General features: G+C 37.2%; 1 protein-coding gene across 5 annotated transcripts in view; it reads left to right on the top strand.

Moving 5' to 3' along the window:
• The window catches only part of gramd4a (GRAM domain containing 4a), a 323,835-nt gene that overhangs the window by 229,133 nt on the left and 72,163 nt on the right, over positions 1–22,539 (top strand). For all 5 annotated transcript variants that reach the window (XM_039761079.1, XM_039761080.1, XM_039761078.1 and 2 more), the window contains one exon: positions 14,421–14,512. In XM_039761079.1, the coding sequence (XP_039617013.1) occupies positions 14,421–14,512 (92 nt within the window). The remainder of the gene's footprint in view (positions 1–14,420; positions 14,513–22,539) is intronic.

The following is a 22,539-nucleotide window of genomic DNA, read 5'->3' as shown; positions in this document are numbered from 1 at the left end:
CTCTGAATAAAATGTAGTATATATAAATAAGTTTTTTTTTTTATGGCAGAAGTATTTTTCATGCTCAGAATGTTATTTAAAGTACTTTTTGAGTTAAAAAATGGCGAACTTCTTCAGTCTTAATTTCAGTTGAAATGGAAATAACCCAAAATTAAGTATATGCTACGCATTCCTTTTATTGTCCATAAGAGAGAAAGTTATTGTTTAAGCGTTTTTTTTTTTTTTTGTTTGTTTTTTTTTAACAGAAATATGCAAGGATGTATTTATCCGTTCATTTTTTTTTACTGGGTAACAGGTATACAAATGGTAAAAGAATATACTTTACTGAAAAAAGAAAAAATCGTGTACCACTATTTTCTTAGGAATACAAAAATGGAAAGCTTCGAGGGGAAAAATAAAATAGCTTGTCTCTTCCTACCTAGCACTTGGATGCAAAATGTCTTTAAAAATCCATTTCGTATAGAAAGGCAGGCACAGTTTAAATACAATGGAAATTAAGTAAAGGAGACATAAAATAAAAATTGCCTGAAAAGCCATGATATTTGAGAATTTTTATTTTATTTCAAGAAAGTTGCATAGTATACAATCAAGCAGAAAAAATCTGCAGAACTTGTACAACAACTAACTTCAAAGTCAGAAAACTAAAAAGAAAAATAAAGAAAAGACAGAACCTGAATTCAACCCCCACCCGAGAGAGAGAGGAAAGTGAGAGCCAAAAGCAGGGGGGAAAAAAAATCTTTTTCCTTCCATGTGATTGCTTTTTTTTATTCAATTAATACTTGCCTTGTTTTAAAAAAAAGTTTTGGATCGAGCCTTTAAGCGAGAATTATTGTTTTTTCCAATTTCAAATAATGTAGAACATTAGTTACCCACTGAGTTATAAAGCATGGGTTGTGATTCTTCCAGTTAAACAAGAACAGTCTCCGTGATAATAGTGTGGTATAGGCAATTACAATCAATTTGTCCTTCTCCAATTTGGACCCTCTTGAGAATACACAAAACTTAGCTGTTAATGGGTTAGCATTGTGATTGTGACACCAAGTCTGATACATATTTAAAGATGTTTTCTAAAATTCTCTCCCAAAACATGTGGCCTAGTGATGCTGGAGCTAGATGGCAATGCTCTCTAGTTGGATCTTGCCCTGGATACTTTTTGAATGGTTTTAAATGAGATAAGTAAGATTGATTAAAGATTTTATGTTGAATTATTGAATGCTTTCCACATATAGAGCTACAGTTAATTCTATGTATGACTGAGTTCCACTCCTTTTCCGAGATATTAATTGAAAGGTCCTTTTCCCCACCGTTCTCTAGGATAGTTGAAAAGAAGATTGTTTGAGATGTTTTTATATATTGTTGAGTGGCTGTCTGAGTCTTTAAATCTGATCAGTATTGCCTTTGGATTAGAAATGGGTGGGAGGTCTGAAAAATTGTATAGATTTCTTTTAACAAAGTTTCTAATTTGAAAATGGAAAAATTGTGTTGCTGGGAAGTTAAATTTGAATTGCAACTGTTAATAAGATGCAAATATGTTCTCTATTGTATTGATTTTAGTGCAAGAACATATTTCTACTTGTTTTTAGCCTTCACTTTAAATAAAGTTTATTCAAATTTCTTTTAAGGAACAGTTTAAGCTCAGGACATTGTGCACTGGCTTAGTCTTCTAATCCTCCAGTGTGTTTGCACAGCTTTGATCAGATTGCTAAATGCTGCAGAGCAACTGTAACACGCATTGGCATCCTATATATGCATTCAAGCATAGCAAAATGTAAACAGTGGGGGGAAAAAGTAATTCCTAAGTGACCAACAAGGCACATCAATAAAGTAGTGATTAAAAAAGAAGTTGAATATTCTTGCAACAAGCAATAAAGATAGCTCACCAAATACAACTGCTTTCCGCCATATTTAAATTATGTGCCTGCAGAATTTTAGATAAACACAGGAATTATGATAAATAAAACATGAAGCAGTGTAATAACCATCAGGAATTTCACCACTGTTAATTGTAAAAACTGGTAACCATCCCTTCCCTACCAATTACATTATATAACATTACCTAAGTGCAGTGTGCGAACACTAGCTGAGGCACTTGGGCTAGGAGACCTCAAGAAATTGAAGGAAGTACATTCTTTTGAATTAATGCTGTGCTATAGTAAATGTATTTGACATGTTTGTTTTACAGCCTACCTTACAAGAAATTCTTTCCACAATTGCTGAATTTGGCATTGTCACTGTAACCACACTTTTAACTGTTTGCTGTAGTCCATTGTTCATGACAAAATAAATCAACTCATTCATACAACACGTAGGATACACAGTTGTTGCAACACAGGTACAGAGGAAGATGTGTGTGTCTACATCAAGAATGTTTACTAAACTCATATATTTAATAGAAAATTCACATATAGGAATCAGTAATTGGAACTCAAATTCAAATGTCTCTTTCAATTTCTTGTTTCCTGGAAATTTATAACTGGCTCTCAAAGTCGTACCTTAATTGTAGTCTAAAAACATCATGTTTAGCTGGATATGCACACTAAATACATTACAGTACTTCAGTATGTATTTTAACTGTCAAGATAAGTTTGCTTCTCCTAGGATGTACAGATATATACATACATACAATATTTGTCCTAAGGACGAAATTTAACTTGTAACAGGATGTCACAAAATAGTCTGTAAGACTTTTTTTTCCCCAAGTACAACTTGTTTTTTGCAAATGTTTTAGAAGTGCTTGCCAGCATTTCCTTTTGCTGCAGTACAAAGACAAAACATACCAATGACGATCTTATACACAGGAGTGCACCCTCAGTGGGCAATGACAATCAGTGACAGTGAAAGACCTTTAGCAAAAGGCGTTTTAGTACACATTACTTTTTAAACAGCACATTATGTGTCCGTTTCCCCGCTAATCTAAACACCTTAAATAAGCAGAAGATGTGAGATATAACAACCTTTGAAAATAACCAAGTAAGGGAGAGAATACCAAGTTCGGATATTGAAAACATAATAAATATTACGACTGATAGCTTAGAAAACTCCAATAAGTTTTTGCAAAACCCTGAGGTTACACAGAACACAGTTTATGAAGCACTGTTCAAGTTAGTTACCAGATGAAATACCTGCTTCTTAAGAAAACAACTGCAAGAACAATTGTGATAAAGGTGACAAATTAATTAATGTTTACTGGTTATTATAGCTGACAGGGGGAGTTCTAACATACTGACAGAGAAAGAGATAGATATATAATTCTTTTAAAAAAGATAATTTGTGGTAGCACCAAAACTGGCCCCAGTCAAATTTTGTAAAGCAAGAGTAATTATTACTTCCTCTTTGTTTTTTGGCTGCTACTGTTAGGGTTCACCAGAGCAGATCATCTGTTTCCATATCTTTCTGTCTTCTGGATCTTGCTCTGTCCTCTCTCCACCTGCATGTCCTCTCTCACCACATCCATAATCCTCCTATTAGGCCTTCCTCTTTTCCTTTTTGCCTGGCAGCTCTATCTTTAGCATCTTTTTCCCAATATACCCAGCATCTCTCCTCTGCACATGTCCAAACCAATGCAATCTCACCTCTCTGGCTTTGTCTCCAAACTGTCAACCTGAGGGGCCCTCTAATGTACTCATTTCTAATCCTGTTCATCCTCATCACACCCAATGCAAATCTTAACATCTTTAACTCGGCCACCTCCAGTTATGTCTCCTGTCTTTTGGTCAGTGCTACAGGCTCCAACTCGTATAACGCAGCTGATCTTACTATTATCTTGTAGAGCTGCCCTTTCACTTACGCTGGTAACTGTCTGTCACAATTCATTCCTGACACTCTTCTTCACCCAGCCTATCCTGCCTGCACCCTCTTCTTCCACTTGTCCACACTGTTACACTGTTCTGTTTATCCCAAGTATTTAAAGTCATTCATCTTCATCAACTCTACTCACTGCATCCTCACCATTCCCTTACCTCCCTCTCAGATAAACACAGTATTCTGTCTTGTGACCTTCATTCCTCTCATCTCTAGGGCATATCTCCACCTCTCCAGGGTCTCTTCAAGTTGCTCCCTACACTTGTTACAGATTAGAATATCTTCTGCAAACATCATAGTCTGCGGGAACTCCTGTCTAATCTTGTCTGTCAACCTGTTCATCACCATTGCAAAAATGAAAGGACTTAGAGCCGATCCCTGATGTAATCCCACCTCCACGTTGAACTCATCCATCACTCCTACTACATACCTCACCACTGGCCCAATTACCTCATGCATATCTTGTACCACTCTTACATACATTTCTTTGTGCTGGTTCCAAGTCCAGATAAATGGGGAGGGTTATGTCAATAAGAGCATCCTGTGTGAAATTTTGCCAGATCAATATACGGACAATACAGATTAATTATTACTACCAGTAACAAATCAGTATTAGACCAGAAGAGCAACAAAATATTTCTTAGGTCTGCAAATATGTAAGTCCCATGCATAAACATTTTAAAATACACACATTCTGAAAAGAAAATGTACAAATTTGGGCCAATGGGCTAAATAATTAAAATGAAATACAGTAATCCCTCCTCGATCGCGGGGGTTGCGTTCCAGACCCCCCCGCGATAGGTGAAAATCCTCGAAGTAAAAACCATATGTTTCTATGGTTATTTTTATATATTTTAAGCCCTTATAAACTCTCCCACTGTTTATAAATATTCCCCGCAGAGTTATACAGCATAATCCCGTTGTATTCTCTTAGATATTAGGTAAGATTCATTGAAATTATGTATATAAACACACTGTTTATATACGGTAAAACCTAAATATTATTTTAAAGATATTGAGTGTCTCCGATATCACATGTTACAGCCATTACGATAGACATGCCACCAGCAATAAATACGTACAATGCAACAAAAATAGTATACAGTAAATGTGTGTGTACAGTGACACTAAACGTACGTATATGTACTAAGTACTGTAAGTAGAAAATTAATTATGGTTACTCACCAACAATGACACGATGACTTGTCCGATAACAATGAGTTTTATTTTACTGCACAACAAAGGAGAGCGTTACAGCCCTTAAAGGAGCCACTTCAGGCGATTGTGTAGCACTGCCGTTGTTCTTCTTCTGGCAGTCTTCAATCCAAATCCCTAAAGCAGATTCCATCCAGACTACTACCTTATTACATCCACTTACAACTCGTTTTGCACCCTGGTTAAAAAGACACTGCGGCCGTAGATCTTATATTCCTTTCCTACTTTTTAAATAAAAAGAATCGTAGCCTTCAACAAATCCAAAACGTTTACCTTTTCGCAATCGTTAACATCTTCCGTTTGCGCTTGGGCACGGCCCCTGAAGCAGTAGCAGATCGTTTGGAGCCATAATGAAGGGCTTGACTATGCACATAGATAAACACAAAACAGCACAACTCTTTACACAGCGAAACACGTTGATGCTGAATGAGCGAGACGAGACTATCTGGTTAACACCGCATTCAGCAGGCAGGAACTTAACTGCGTGCTCTGATTGGTTAGCCTCTCAGTCAGGAGAACTTAACTGCCTGCTCTGATTGGTTAGCTTCTCAGTCATCCGCCAATAGCGTCCCTTGTATGAAATCAACCGGGCAAACCAACTGAGGAAGCATGTACAGGAAGTAAAAAGACACATTGTCCACAGAACCCGCGAAGCAGCGAAAAATCTGCGTTATATATTTAGTTATGCTTTCATATAAAATCCGCAATAGAGCGAAACCGCGAACGTCAAAGCACGATATAGCGAGGGTTTACTGTATATGTTTGATGAATTTTATCTTTAAACACATGTTTAAAATTATCCAGAAAATGTAACACATAATGAAAAGAAAAGTTTGGGTCAGAGACACAAAGCAGCATATGTTAACTAATGCATTTAAATTACAACCCCAAATCAGAAAAAGTTGGGACAGTGTGGAAAATGTGAATAAAAAAAAGAAAAAAGTTATAAGTTATAAATTCTCCTCATTTTATTTCATTGCAGACAGTATGAACACAAAATAATTCATGTTTTTTTTTTTTTTGTCAACATCATTTGATTTGTAAATAAATATCCATTCTTGCCCTTCAGGCTTGCAACACATTTCAAAAAAAGTTGGGACAGTACAGCATTTACCACTTTGTACAGTTCCCCTGTCGTTTAACAACACTTAAAAGACGTTTAGGCATTGAAGAAATCCAGTGACTAAGTGTTGCAGGTGTTAGTTTGTCCCATTCTTCCTGCAAACAACGTTTTAGGTGCGCAACAGTACGGGGTCTTCGTTGACACATTTTTTGTTTTAAAATGCGCCAAACATTCTCTATAGGAGACAAATCAGGGCTGCAGGCAGGCCAGTCAAACATCCGCACCCTTTTCTTACGCAGCCATGCCTTTGTTATACGCGTAGTATGTGGTTTGGCATTGTCTTGCTAAAATAAGCATGGGCGTTCCTGGAAAAGACGTCGTTTTGAAGGCAGCATTTGTTCCTCCAAAACTGAGATATACTTCTCAGCATTGATGGTGCCATCACAGAAGTGCAAGTTACCTTTGCTGAAGGCACTGACACAACCCCATACCATGACAGACCCTGGCTTTTGGACTTGTATCTGGTAACAGTCTGGATGGTCCTTTTCCTCTTTGGTCCGCAGCACACGGCGTCCATTTCTTCCAAAAAAGATGTGAAAAACCGATTCCTCTGACCACAATACACATTTCCACTGCACAATGGACTATCCCAGATGCCTCCGAGCCCAGAGAAGTGGACAACGCTTCTGGACACTATTTATGTAGGGCTTCCTTTTGGCACAGTACAGTTTTAGCTGGCATTTCCTAATGTAACTACGCACTGTAGTGCTTGAGAGTGACTTCCTGAAGTAGTCCTGAGCCCACGCAGTTATATCATTTATTAATGAATGACGGTTTTTAATGCAGTGCCGTCTGAGGGCTCGGAGATCATGGCCATTCAGTTTAGGCTTGCGCCCTTGGCCTTTGCACACGGTAATTTCTCCAGATTCCCTGATTCTTTTCAATATGTTATGCACTGTAGAGGGAGAAATGCCCAAATCTCTTCCTATCTGTCTTTGAGAAATGTTTTTCTTCATCATTTCAAAGATTTTTGCCCGCACTTGGTGGCAAACTGGCGATCCTCTGCCCTCTCCCATAAAGGAGTTGGCCTTTCCTCGATGCTGCTTTTGTATCGAATCATGATTGCAATCACCTGTTAACATCACCAGTTTCAAATCACATCATTATTTAGTTATTATACCTCATTACTACCCCTGAATTGCCCCCATCCCAACTTTTTTTGGAATGTGTTGCAAGCCTGAATGGCAAGAATGGATGTTTATTTACAAATCAAATGATGCTGACCAAAAAAAACATGAATTATCTTGTGTTCATACTGTCTGCAATGAAATAAAAGTTAAGGGAAATTTTTAAATTACTGCTTTATTTTTTTATTCACATTTTCCACACTGTCCCAGCTTTTTCTGATTTGGGGTTGTAAAATTGCATTTTTAACATTTGGGTAACAGAAGTGATTTTAAAAGTAGCTGGCACAAAACCAGTGTCAACAGATGTATTTTGTATTGTTGTAACAGTCGGGATTATGGCGTGAAGGCAGGATTTAAGAATTGTGGTGGGGATGGTGTCCACTTCACAAGTAGTCTGTCTCATCTTACAAATCAGGTTGTTAAAAATGCATATGGGACTGGTGAGAATTTAGAAAAGGAGCTGGAAGGAGTGAGAAGACAAGGAAAGATATAAACAGATGATGGGTTTATGTTTGTTGAGTTATTTGGATCTTTCATTTTATTATGGAAAAAGTGGAGTAATTTTTCACAGACTTCAATAGAAGAGATAATTGGGCCAGATGCATGTTGGAGTAGTTTAGCTACAGAGAACAAAACCCTTTGGTTATCATGGCCACTTTCTATTAGTCTGCCATAATGCATTATTGGCTGCAGTTAGTGCATCCCTGTAAGCCCTTTGGTGGTCAGAGAAAGCCTGGATATGCACAGTGAGGCCAGTCTTAAGTGACATTCTCTCAAGGCATCAGCCAGCTGCTTTTATAGACTGTAATTCTGAATTGTACCATGGAGATGAATACTTAAAAGATACCTCCTTATGTTTTAAATGAGCTGTTTTATCTAGTGCTGAATGAAGACCTGAGTTATAATAGTCAACAAGTCTATCTAGTGTTGATTCAATAGGGAAAGACAGAAAAAGATCAGAAATTGATCCAGCAAGGATAGAGGAACAGCAATGCTTTTTAAAGTTTCTGAAAGAAATTTGATGTTTACTGGTAAGAGGATGGAGAGGCAATTAGACAAGTACTGCTTTATGATCAGAGAGTCCCAGATCATTGCTGTTAGTGTTGCCAACAGATAATCCGGATGTACAGATCAGGTACAGTACTTGACAACCAGAGTAAGTAGTCAAAACTGTCCAGAAAGGACAGTAATTCATTCCTCAGTTTACATGTTGGAATGTCAATATGGATGTTGAAATCGCCGAGAAGAATGACTCTCTGGAAAAGCAAAATTAAGTGGGTTAAAAGTTCAGTCAGATCGGTTAAGAAAGACGCATTGCATTTTGGTGGATGGTAGACAGCAATAAGTAAGACAGCACCAGATATCGTAATTAGTGTAAGAGCCAGACACTCTAAAGACAATGGACAGTTAATTGGGATGCTATTGATATTTAACTCCAATCTAGCAATTATGGCGGCGGCGACTCCTTGTTTTAAGCTACGAGCATCTGAGAAATAAACATATTAGGGTGCTGTTTCCTCTGTGAAAGATGTAAACTAATTTGTTTTTTGCCAGGTTTCTGTTAAGTATATTACATAAAAGTTGCAATATGTAATAAATTCTTATTTCACCAATGCTTTACCATTAAGAGATCCTGAGCTAAACAATGCAATATTAGCTGATGAGGGTTTGTTGTGCCCAGATCCATAGCCAGAGGTTATTTTAGCATATTGAGAATTTGGGACACTGACACTCTTATTTCCAAAGCAATGAGTAGGACAGCATATTCCTGAACAGATTCTGCCATTGAACTTTTCATTCACAGCCAGGTGGTGGTGACAACCTGACCCACAATATAAATATTTCTGGTGCCACACAATGCCAGTGTTTTTTAGGACATTGCAGTCTGACCACTTGCTCTTGGGTTGGTGCAGATGAACGACAACAGCAAAGCAGCAAAAAAAAAATCCAGTAGAAGCATAGTAGGAAATATTACAAGATGTACATAAAAGGTGGCTACCAGGATTCAGAGGATACATCATACAACCACATACATATGATGCTGGGTATTACAGACGTGATCGCCCCAGACCTGCAAGCCAGGTTGCTGTAAACAACAGATCACTTCTCAGTCATTCCCAGTTAAAGCAGGTATAGAAGGAATCAAGAGTAATCCAGCATATCCAATATAGTCAAGGAGAGAGAACATCCCCAGCTCCTGGATCTTCACGGTGCCAAAAAAATAAATAAAGTTCTTAGATCGGGCTGAGGCTGCAAACCCAGTCAAGTCCATAAAAACAGATTCAAAAGCAATACCATTCAAGTTGATTACATCCATGAACTGTACATTCAATAAAAGAAATGAAGAAGTGCATAAAGTGCAAGATTAATGCAATTTTAACAAAATGTGTTGTTAATAGGGAGAAGTGTAAGCAACATGAGTGCACCAGCATTCCCTCACCTTTGTCTAGCTATCTAAAGACATAGTAGGTTGGATTTCTGTAACATACTATGTAGCTATTCTTAATGAATGAGAAACAAAATAAATCGCCACAATGGCATAATATAAATATCAACCTATTAAAGCCCACAAAGTATACATTTATAGATTTGTAGTGCCAAAGGTAAGCAAATATGTTTTATATGAAAATAATATAAATTCTGAACCACCAGATAAGTGGTTAAATAAATAAAAATGAAATGGAATGAATACATTTCTGAAGTGCTTTAACTGTTTAATAAATGTCTGTTTTTCAGAACCAATTCTGTATAATAATGTAATTACACATGAAGTACACATAATAAGTAACAAATTATTAATAATGGTTTTTCCTGCAACTTTTTAAGTTGAATGTATAACTAATTTCTCAGTATGCATTAATACACTTAGGAAATGCAGTTTAGAGTTAAGTAATATAAACAGATTAAATAAACCAGAAGAGTAAACGATCAACAGTCAGTCTGCATATCTCTGCAAGCTTGGGCTATAACAGTTGAAACGATGCACATTTTTTTTTTTTTTAATGAAACTAATCTTCAGTTAGTCAAGATGCAATTTTGTATATTAAAGTTCATCTTCGTTTTTTTTTTTTTTTAGGTCTTTGATTAATTTACCTAACATTCTTGCTGTCTTAAGTGAAGCAGAATTTAATTAAAAAGGAAAATAAAATGCATCTCCCTGTCTCACAAAATTCAGACTTTCTGGCATGCACAGGCCTAAAAGATCAGGCTCAGGCTTAAATCTTAGTTTGTTTTTATTTTTTAATGTAGAAATAAAATGGTCAAATGCACCTAAAACGCTCAACTGTAACTCTTGAAATGCTTCATCAGGAACTTTGAAAGCGCAAAGGGAAAGGGGACACACAGTCTTGTTTGGATAGGTTAGGTCTGTAGTTCTGCAGTAGTTTTTTTATATGGATTTCCTTTTAAAAAAATTAGAGAGACATTTTTTAGAGAACTAATCAAGCTCTGAATTGTCCTCCTAGACCATTCAGGCCTTAACATAGAAGAGCAAAAGTAAGAGCTACTCCCCATCACAGAGTTGTTGTGTAAAATTAGCCAGAGTATAGACCTCATTTTCTAATTAGTCTTCATGCTTTAGAGATCATAATAAATCCATGAATTACTATAAAGTAGGTGGGTCATCAGTAAATAGGTGTGAATTACCAAGGGTAAATGGATCACCATTCATTTACACAGTGACTGGTCAGGTACGCATTGTTACTGAAATAGTGCACGTCCAAATTCATTCACCACTGAAAAAGAAGTGTTGTTTGATAGTGATGCCGACAGTTTGTCCCACTCCCAACTAGATAGTTTGGCATTGAAGGAATAATTGCTGTTTCAGAAAGGTTTGGATCTATATGAAGATAAGTAAAAACCAATTACATTTTGTTTGTATTTACACACTCTCAGGCAGCTTAGCAGCTCAATACTGTTGAGTGTCTCTGCAGATTTCTCTCACTCAGGCTCACTCTGCAGTTTCAATCTTCGTTGGTCACAGCACAAGGGTCAGATATGTGAGAATGAAATGTTTGAGCTACAAGCTACAATTATAATGTAAGAAAAATTATATTTAGTACTTAGGGTAAAAGACCAATTTCATACAACAACCAGAATTCAAAAACACTGAAAAATGGTGGTAAATAGTTTAGACCTTAGAGGGTTGGATAATGCTGTACCTCATATTAACAGGGAGAGTTTGGGAAAAGAATCAGCATACAGTATAACTAACAACAGAGTCTTAGAAAAATAAAGCTTAATAACTGATTAATAGTAAAATTGATAACATTCCTTTTTTGTAAATTATGCCAAATAAAAGTGAACCAAAGAAGTAAGATGGGTCAATTTTGGGGAAAAAAGTGCTAGTTAAATAAAATGCACTCATTTCCATTAATTTTACATGTGGTTTTGGAAAATACATTTTTTTTGTAACTTTGGAAAGGACTATAACAAATCTATATTCTATTCACAGCTGATTATCTATTATTATCTTGTGTTATATACATACTACATAGTATTTTCTAATAGATTTTGCTTTTGTTTCATCACTATTGAGTAGTGTGTCCTCTTCTCTCTCAACTATCCACTCCTTGAAAGTAACTTTTAATTTGGCACTTTCTTTGTTAAGAATGATGATTTAGAAGTGTATTTTATTGGTATCTAAGGCTGTTATATTATAGCAATAAGACTATACACTCTTTTTCATACATAGCCTTGACTATTTGCGAGAATGTGTAGTTGTTAGGGCTGACAGATGATAAAAAATTTTCATTGCAATTAATTGCAAAATATGATTTGATTTTTCTCAGTTAATTACATGTTTAAACCAAGGTAGTTCAGCAATGTCTAGTCAGTCAATTGCTGTATAACATTTTAGCACCTCAAACTGACTTTCGTACAAATCCTTGACACGTGACACAATTGTTCCATGTGAAGGTAATGTGTAAGAATTGTCAGACTTTGCTAAGTGAAATCTGAGTTTTGCAGTCTGGTGTGATCCAGTTTTCAATAAATAGTGGTAGTTAATGCTTTACATTTTGTTTCATTCATGGACATACGTCAGGTTGTATATGCATAGACTGCATTCTGTCTAACATTAGAGCTTTCAACAGTAGCATCATGAATGTTTTGCTCTTAAGTGATAGGCTAAGGATGTTGTACTCTACTTCTATATTATTTAAATTTGCCTGCACAAAGTTTGCAAGTGTTGACAGTTTTAAGTCAAAAGCAACCATCATAAATTTTGTCTTTTTCAACAAATGTTATTGGATTAGATTAGATCAGAGGTTCCCAACATGCAAGTCAAGGACCTCCGAAATGTTCTACCATTTGGTCAGGCCCCCACTAATATAAAGCAAATGCCGCTAAACTTTTTAACAATTAATTGTTAAAATTAATCTTTGTTCTCTATTGTATATGGTCCTGCCTTAGTGTGCCAATTTCTACAACTGCTGTAAAAATGATGTTACAGAAAATGAGTTCACCAAAATTGTAATTATTAAAACATTGGAGGATCCACTCGTGAACAGTGGAAGTCAGAATAGGAGAGTGAGGGTGGGTAAGAGAGGAGTGGAGTCTCATAGCAGGAGCACTATGACACTGAGTTGTGGAATTGAACCACAGCTGAGCAGGAGGACTTATGTTCCACCACTGTCTAACCAAAAGTCCTTTTAAGTCACACTTTTTACCTGTGTTTTGGTTTCCTTGCATTCTGCCTGACAGCTGTTTGTGTTCCACACGGGTTAAGGTTAATGTAAGACTACTTTTATGTATCAAGTTAAGAACATTTTCAGTTACGTTTTACATTATTTAAAAACTTGGAAATAAAGAGTTAATTTTTTTAATTGGAATTGATTTATTTTTAATAATGGTAGCCTTGCCATGGCCCGGGCCCCTTGTTTGAAAACCTTTTGAGGTGTCATACTATGCAATTAAGGAAAAATAACTCGTACCTTTTGAAAATTAATTACATGATTTAGCGTATTAAGTTTGACAACCATAATAGTTATGGACCTTCCCCATGGAAAATTTATCATTGTACAGTATATTAAAATATAATGGAAGTGTTTTTCAGTATAGTACATTTTATAGGATTTGTTTCTATTTTTTTCCAATTGTATTAGAGAATAGAATGTTAATAAAATATGTAATTTGTATTAGCTACTTTATATAATAAGAAGAAATTCAGTAAAGACATTGACTAAGTTACACACATCTGCTTTCTTAAGTTTGTGAAGCTTTACACAGCAGCTTTGTTAGTTGGTTTGGTTAGCTATTGAGAAAGTTATATAAAAAGCAATAGAATTTTTTTAGGAGAAGGAAATCAAAAAACTTGTAACCTTCTTCATCAGTCTGCCTCCTCTTCTAATTAAAAAAAGTTTCTCCTTAAAGCTGACAGTCACAATAAGTAAATGCTTTGTTTTGATATACAATACTCTTTTTGGTCTGTGTTAGCTTTTTATACTGGTCACTCCATGTTTAAAAATGAAACAAACAATATTATGCCCAAATGGTTGCATGTGCAGTATTAAGTATTCTGAAATCTTTCACTGAAAATATTGGAAAGTTTTTTGTCAGCGTTGCATTACATTGACCACTTTTGTTTTCATTGTATGGCTACGTTTTATGTTTTCTCCTAGGTTATTTACAAGGCACTATGCTCCATTAAGACTGTTGTATAAGTTTCACATCTTTCCATGTTCTTGGTGAATTCTTTTTGTTTTTAAGACACAGTACTAGAGTGTTGTACCGTGTTAGCCATTATGAATGTAGAAAAAAGCCAAGCAAAATGACACCTTTTATTGGGTAAATAAAAAGATTACAATATGCAAGCTTTCGAGGCAACTCGGGTCCCTCCTTCAAAAGCTTGCATTTTGCTTGGCTTTTCTCTACATTTTTAAGAAACGGTAAAGGAAGAAAAGTCAAAACAGTGTTTTAAATAGCTCACCTAAAACATGAAGATATCTTTTTTTACATTGTCAATATAAAATATCACCTTCTTTCTGAATGTGTACCCTTAATTTGAAAAGGTTGTTTTAGTAAATACTAAGATACAGACATTGTTTCATAGCAATAAACTGTCAGGAATTTTCTTATGGATAAATAATAAATCTGTTTATTTTTAACTTTTGAATTGCTAAAATATTCATTCATTTCCAATTTTCAAATTTCAGATATATATGAATGCAGCCTGGCATGGATGGGCCATTCCAATGTTCCTGTTTTTAGCTATTTTGAGGTTATCACTGAACTATCTCATCTCAAGGTAACTGGTTACTTTACTTAAATCGGTTCTTAGCGTAATCCTCCTTCTAAAAAGTATACTTTTTATATGTCACCCCATGTAGTTTGTAGTGGCATCTGAAATAAAATTTAAATCTGAAGGTTTCAAGCAGAGTAAGTGTAAAAAGTTTATAACATACTGAAATGTAACTGTGACCCAACTGTGGCAAATGATATGAAAATCATCAATGGAAAAAATGAAAAAAAAGGAAAAAAAAAAAACTTGTCTGAAAATTACAAAACAAGTGTCCCAAACTAAAAGCTCCATTCTAGTCATTAGGTAAAATCCATCAGTTGTGGCAAAGACAAATGATAATCGATCTCTCTAATTCATTGTTGAATTGCTAATGTCTTATATTCTTAACTAGCAAAATACCCGTGCTTTGCAGCGGAGAAGTAGTGTGTTAAAGAAGTAATGAAAAAGAAAAGGAAACATTTTAATAATAACGTAACATGATTGACAATGTAATTGTGTTGTCATTGTCATGAGTGTTGCTGGCATATATATATACTGTATATATTGTGATTTAAATAAGGTTCTTCAGACAAAAATAAAGGTTTGGGGACCGTCCCCGCAAATTGTCAGCGAGACAATAAGCAAAAATGATGATTCAAAGTCTTGAAATACAGTGAATCAATGATTCAGGCAAAATGGCATTTATATCTAAATGACAAAACATGTGACAGGAAGTGGTTGGCAGTCTGGAAGCTTTAACAGGAAGGGACGTCATCAGGGTTGGCCTGGAAGTGATGTCATCAGGGATGACCGGAAGTGACATCATCGCGGCCATCTTGAAATGTTTCCTTTTCTTAGCACAAGCACAGCTGAGAAGCTTCGATGCATGTACTCCATAACGTGTTAAAAAAAATAACGTAACATGATTCTGCGTTAACCGCATATTTTTTCATACGTCTCAAACCGAGGGGATTCGAGGGTAAAATGAAGCGGAAAGCGCGCGTACATACTCAGTGCATCCCTTCTCGGGAATCGATCCTCGGATGTCGGCACTAGAGGCAAAGCCTCTACCATTGCGCCACGGCGTGTGGCTTGTCTATTTGAGAGTATGTAGATCAGGGTGTATATATATATATATATATATATATATATATATATATATATATATATATACACTAACAAAATACCCGTGCTTCGCAGCAGCGAAATACTGCCCTAAAAGTTTTATTAAGAAGAAAATGAAACCTTTTTAAACTGAGGAAAATATAACAATAATTATTTGTTAAGGATCTCTTTGTATACTACATTTTGAGTTCGGCCCTCCGATTGTAATATGACCAAGCTGTGTGTTGAGCTTACTCTTAAGCATGCAATGTACAGTTGGCCATGTGAAAAGCAATCTTGTCTCAAATCTCACAGCTTGGATATACAACCAGATTCATCGATAACTTCACATCCAGCTTTTGAGAGTTTAAACATTCATAAACATCAAAGTGTCCACTACTGAAATCGTCACCTGTGAATCTAAGATGTTTAAGAGGCATTGGCAGTTGTCAAAAGGTGTAAAATATTTGGCCATTTCGGTACACTTGAAAGTGTAAGTGACAGTTGTTTGATCGATGGTGATCACCTCGATAGACATGTTAATGCGGGTACAGTTGGAATGATAAAGGAAATGGATATCTGAACAATGTACAGTAAGTCTAAAATACCTACACAATAACTATAATCGTAATAAATGAACAATAAAACAGCGGAGAAGCCATGGATTAAATAAAAAGGCTGTAGTTATCAGCAGGGAGACGTGAATCCCGTGGCGAAGCAAGGAAGGGAATGTAGAGACTGGAGCGACGGACGGCCTTATATAGCAAGGCAGCCAACAACGTGGGAGGCGTTGGGATGGGGGACCCAATGCCGCCTCACACAGTGACCAATTTGCAGGCTATGGACGTATATATGTACGTAAGTAGGATTCAGTTAGCGTTGGGGAACCCGCGTACCAAATTTCTTGAAGATGGGCCCATAAGTAACAAAGACTGTTGAAAAGTTCAATATGGCAGCCGACAGTGGCATCATACCACCGAAATAAGTACCAAATTTCAGCCTTCTACCTACATGGGAATATTAGTGACGTTGGAAAATTCAATATGGCGGCTGACAGTGGCGTCATACCACTGAAAAAAGTACGTACATTGGTTTCGGTTAGCGCAGGGAAGCCACCTACCAAATTTCATGAAGATGGGGCCATAAATAAGAAAGTTCAACATGGCGAACGTTGTCAACTGTTATGACCGTTACGTGTTGAATTTTGAAATGAAACCTGCTTAACTTTTGTAAGTAAGCTGTAAGGAATGAGCCTGCCAAATTTCAGCCTTCTACCTACACGGGAAGTTGGAGAATTAGTGACATTTGGAAAATTAAATATGGCGGCTGACAGTGGCGTCATACCACCGAAATAAGTCGTACATCGGTTTGGTTAGCGCAGGAAGCAGCCTACCAAATTTCGTGAAGATGGGGCCATAAATAAGAAAGTTCAACATTGTTGACGTTGTCGACCGTTATGACCGTTACGTGTAGAATTTCGAAATGAAACCTGCTTAACTTTTGTAAGTAAGCTGTAAGGAATAAGCCTGCCAAATTTCATCCTTCTACCTAGTTGGAGAATTAGTGATGAGTCAGTCAGTCAGTGAGGGCTTTGCCTTTTATTAGTATGGATATATATATATCTATAATAATAAAAGGCAAAGCCCTCACTCACTACGCGCGTAACGGTCAACAACGTCCGCCATATTGAACTTTCTTATTCATTGCCCCATCTTCATGAAATTTGGTAGGTGGCTTCCCTGCGCTAACTAAAACCGATGTACGTACTTATTTCGATGGTATGATGCCATTGTCGGCCGCCATATTGAATTTTCCAAACGTCACTAATTCTCCAACTTCCCGTGTAGGTAGAAGGCTGAAATTTGGTACTTATTTCGGTGGTATGATGCCACTGTTGGCCGCCATATTGAACTTTTAACGGAAACTGATGTCTGTACTTATTTCGTTGGTATGACACCACTGTCGGCCGCCATATTGAACTTTCCAACGTCACTAATTCTCCAACTTCCCGTGTAGGTAGAAGGCTGAAATTTGGCAGGCTCATTCCTTACAGCTTATTTACAAAAGTTAAGCAGGTTTCATTTCGAAATTCTACGCGTAATGGTCATAACGGTCAACAACGTCCGCCATGTTGAACTTTCTTATTTATGGCCCCATCTTCTCGAAATTTGGTAGGCGGCTTTCCTGCACTAACGAAACAAATGTGTGTACTTATTTCGGTGGTATGATGCCACTGTCGGCCGCCATATTGAACTTTTCAACAGTCTTTGTTACGTATGGGCCCATCATCAAGAAATTTGGTACTCGGGTTCCCAACGCTAGCTTAATCCTACTTGCGTACATATATACATCCTTAGCCTGCAGCTCAGTCACCGTGTGAGACGGCGTTGGGTCCCCCATCCCAACGCCTCCCACGTTGTTGGCTGCCTGCCTATATAAGGCTGTCCGTCGTTCCGGTCTCTGCATTCCCTTCCTTGCTTTGCCACGGGATTCACGTCTCCCTACTGATAACTATAGCCTTTTTGTTTAATCCACGGCTTCTCCGCTGTTTTATTGTTTGTTTATTATGATTATAGTTATTGTGTAGGTATTTTACACTTACTTTACATTGCTCAGGTACCCATTTCCTTTATCATTCCAACCCCCATTACCATGTCTATCGAGATGATCACTATCCATCAAAGAACTGTCACTTACCGAGTGGTTTCCATGCCCGGAGATACCACCTACCTTTTCCATTCTTTTTGTTACATATTGCACGGCCATATCAGGCTCAGTCTTAATATCTGGAGAAACATTGTGTCTTATGTATTGAATGACTGGGACAAGTTCAAGGTGTGGACTGATGACGGTACAGGAGATAATTAGACTACACATGAGCTTTATAAGAGTGAAATGCTTAAGGCCTTCACTTATGGTTTTGCATGTGAGTTGATGGCTGCCACTGAATTGTTCGGTTGTCGCTTTCAAGTGTACCGAAAAGGCCAAATATTTTACACCTTTCGACAACCGCCAATGCCTCTTAAACATCTTAGACTGACAGGTGACGATTTCAGTAGTGGACACTTTGATGTTTATGAATGTTTAAACTCTCAAAAGCTGGATGTGAAGTTATCGATGAAACCGGTTGTGTGCTTACAACGCTTGACAGATGCCAAATGTCACTTCAACACAAGTCCTACAAATACTGTCGTAATTGAAACAAACCATGAAACTCAAACCGATTATGACAGCAGCAATCCAAGCTGTGAGATTTGAGACAAGATTACTGTTCACATGGCCAACTGTACGTTACATGCTCAAGAGTAAGCTCAGCGCACAGCTTGGTCAGATTACAACCGGAGGGCCGAACTGACAACATGGTATACAAAGAGATCCTTAACAAATAATTATTGGCATATTTTCCCACAGTTTAAAAAGGTTTAATTTTCTTCTTAATAAAATTTTAATGCACTACTTCGCCGCTGCGAAGCGCGGGTATTTTGCTAGTATATATATAGCGGAGAAGTAGTGTGTTAAAGAAGTTATGAAAAAGAAAAGGGAACATTTTAAAAATAACGTAACATGATTGTCAATATACAGTAATTGTTTTGTGAGTGTTGCTGTCATCAAGGATTTGATCATCATTATTTCTTGCAATCAGGTTCGTATTTGCAAGATGTGTTTATTTAATGTTAGCTAAGACCCGGCACTTAAACGTTTCTTGCTACAGCAATTTTAACTCCGTTACAAAGTGATACCTCGTGTCTTCTCAGTAAACTTGTATGACGCGAATATCGTCATTCGTCGTAGGCATGACAAACGGCAGCGGGAGTGTGTCTATAAACTTAATGTAAACTTACGGTTCACGCCGTGCTTTGTTTCCGCAGTAGCTGCACTTAAGAATATGCATTGGCCTCGCTCACTGAGTGCAAAGGAAAAAAATAAAATGTAGTCTATAAGTTATTAAAAGTAAAACATTAACGTTTTGTTCAGTTTCTTGCTACAGCAATTTTAACTCCGTTACAAAGTGATCCAAAGTCTCGTTTATACCTCGTGACTTCTCAGTAAACTTGTATCTCGCGAATACCGTCATTCGGCGTAGGCATGACAAACGGCAGCAGGAGTGTGTCTATAAACTTAATATAAACTTACAGTTCATGCCGTGCTTTGTTTCCGCAGTAGCTGTACTTATGAATATGCTTGTATTTATAATTATGCTTGTATGCATCACTTGCTTCATAATCTTTTTCTGCCTTCTCAATTGTGAAATGGCGTTTTTTTGTTCAGCGCTGTTTGGAGGTCTTCCTTGTTCTCTACATACTTACGTAGGAGGCGTGATGATGTCACAAGAAACTCCGCCCCCCACGGCCATCCAGCTCAACTCCATTACATTATATGGAGAAAAATAGCTACACGTTATGGCCATTACGTGTGGAATTTCGAAATGAAACCTGCCCAACTTTTGTAAGTAAGCTGTAAGGAATGAGCCTGCCAAATTTCTGCCTTCTACCCACACGGGAACTTGGAGAATTAGTGATGAGTCAGTGAGTGAGTCAGTCAGTGAGGGCTTTGCTTTTTATTAGTATAGATTTGACTAGTCAGACATATTTTTTAAAATCTCAGTTTCAATTGCTATGAAGTCACAATTACTTTTTAATGCTTACTATTCTGTTTTGATATGTAAGAATGTAATTATGACATGTCAAAGAAAATCAATAAATACTAAGAGTGTATGTTATATGTAACTGCCAAAGGTTATAGTCATTAATGAAAACTATTGAAAAGTTATTTATGGAAAATTAATTAAAATAACCAAACTAAAAGGAAAAACTAAAATTAAATGAAACTATTGACATAGCTGAAAAGACTAACTGAAGTAAAATAATAATTTCCAATTTTTTTGTATTTCGTCAAAACAGGATTTGCACTTGTGATAACCTGGGCTGAAGCACTCTGACATAAATCAAAATATATTAATAAATACTGTATATCATATTTGTTTTTCAAATTAATATTCCAACTGACAGACTCTTAGCCTCTTTTCCATTGTCTCTGAAGTCACTCTTCCACCTCCAGCCGCAAGCATACCATCATCCAGTGAACAGCTTCTAGTGAAGAAGAGCAGGTGTTAGCAAGGCATTTATGGTGACAGGGCAAGCTGAATACAGGTGAATAAAGCATGTGAAGGATAAAACAATTTACTGTGTGATTATAGTGACCATTCTTCAGAATTTGAAACAGATTCTAGCTCTAGTGTTAGTAAAGCATAAGGTGAAGTTTTTGCTCAACTGGTAAGTTGAGATGCAACCTCTGAATGTGCTTGCATCTTACAGGTGCTGGGCAAAATTCAAAGCAGTTTTTCCACTGATCTCTGTGACTTCTGACAGAAGAATCAGATTTAGATAATTCCATAAAGAATTTCAGTCTGCTCATAATTCACAGTATATTACCTGTAATTATGACTTAGCCCAGCATAAAGTATATTCACAGCAATGCAAACTAAGCCAACTTGGAAACTGCACATGAGTTCTGATGTCTATTATAATGAGCCGCTGGATTTCTTTGCAATTCTTGTAAGTCAAAGCATAATTTAAACACCTGAAGTTGAAGTATGCTGGTTAACTGTTTTTTTTGGCAACCATTCACCTGTCATGTTGCACAGGAGAAATATTTTTTGAAAATAAAACCACACTGATAGTGAGATTCTCCAGGTCTACATATGTAAGCAGTATATTGTTATTGATTATTCAGTTATGCTTTTCAAAGGTCATTTGACAATGAAGTGATACAAACCCAGTTGATAGTGTCGCTAATGAACTGCAGGTCAAGTTTATTGGTACCTTGACAGAAGTGAATAGAGAGTCAGCAAACTGGTGAAAAACAAACCTGCTAATGTAATTTTTGTTTATCTTTTGTTTATTTTTTTCATTTTTTTTAGTTTTACTTTCAGATCTTGAATTACATGATATTGTTAAAATAATTTGGTGGCAGATTAATGTTTTAAAATATTTTTCATGTGATGCTGAGGATGTGTCGTAGGCAGCGAAGGTGGAAACTATCTATAGACGATTTTCCTGCCTGGCAGTAGTCCTCTAGGATTTGCTGCCATACAGTAAGGTGCTGATGAAAAATGCCTGATATACCTTCAGTTTGGTGTTCATGGTCTGCCAATTGTTAGTCCATACTCCCTTGTTCAGTTTGGCCATCACACTGGCAGCTCTGGCAACCAGTGATGGTTGCTGCTGTTGACGGAACCCAGGTTAGTAAAGTAGTCAGTGATTTTAAGCACTGTGCCATCAATGCCAATTGAAGGTTGGGCAAAGACGTCCCGGCCCATGGCGTTGGTCTTCTTAATGCTAATAGCCAGCCCAAACTCCCTGCAGGCATTTTGGCAGATGACTGGGACCCTGGAGAATGTACCCCGTGATGCAAGAGAGGCAGTAGCCCTGGATTGCTTTTGGGCCATGGGAATGGAACTTGGAAGATCAACCCTGTTGGAGCTCGTGGCCACCGCCAGGGGGTGCCCGGATCATTCTGGAGCCATGGACTGCAGCACCTCCACCACACCAGGAATTGCTGCAGGAAATTCATTAGGGTGCACCTGGAGCACATCTGGGTACAACATAAAAGGGGCTGTCTCCACTCCATTCAAGGAGCCTGAGTCGGGTGGCAGAGGACAGAGCTTGTGAGAGAGGAGTGGAGGCAGCAGAAGAAACAAAAGAGAAAGGAAAGGACTGAGCAATTGTGGCTGATTGGTGCATTGTGCTGTGCAATAAAAGAAAATAAAAGCATGTGTTTTTAGGACTTGTTTGTGTCCAGGCTAAATCTTCAAAGCATATACAAAACTGTTGGATCAGTTGCTGGAAGGCTGCTTTAAAGAGGATTGTGTGAATCTTGATCTTTGCCCTTAGGTGAGCTAAGTTGAACATCTTCCCGTTGCTACTGGTATGTAGGTTGATGCCTTCGAT

This window comes from Polypterus senegalus, chromosome 8, assembly GCF_016835505.1.
Source record: "Polypterus senegalus isolate Bchr_013 chromosome 8, ASM1683550v1, whole genome shotgun sequence".
Classification (NCBI taxonomy): Eukaryota; Metazoa; Chordata; class Cladistia; order Polypteriformes; family Polypteridae; genus Polypterus; species Polypterus senegalus.
The sequence above is the reverse complement of the archived record's forward strand: the minus strand, read 5'-3'. Positions and strand labels throughout refer to the sequence as shown.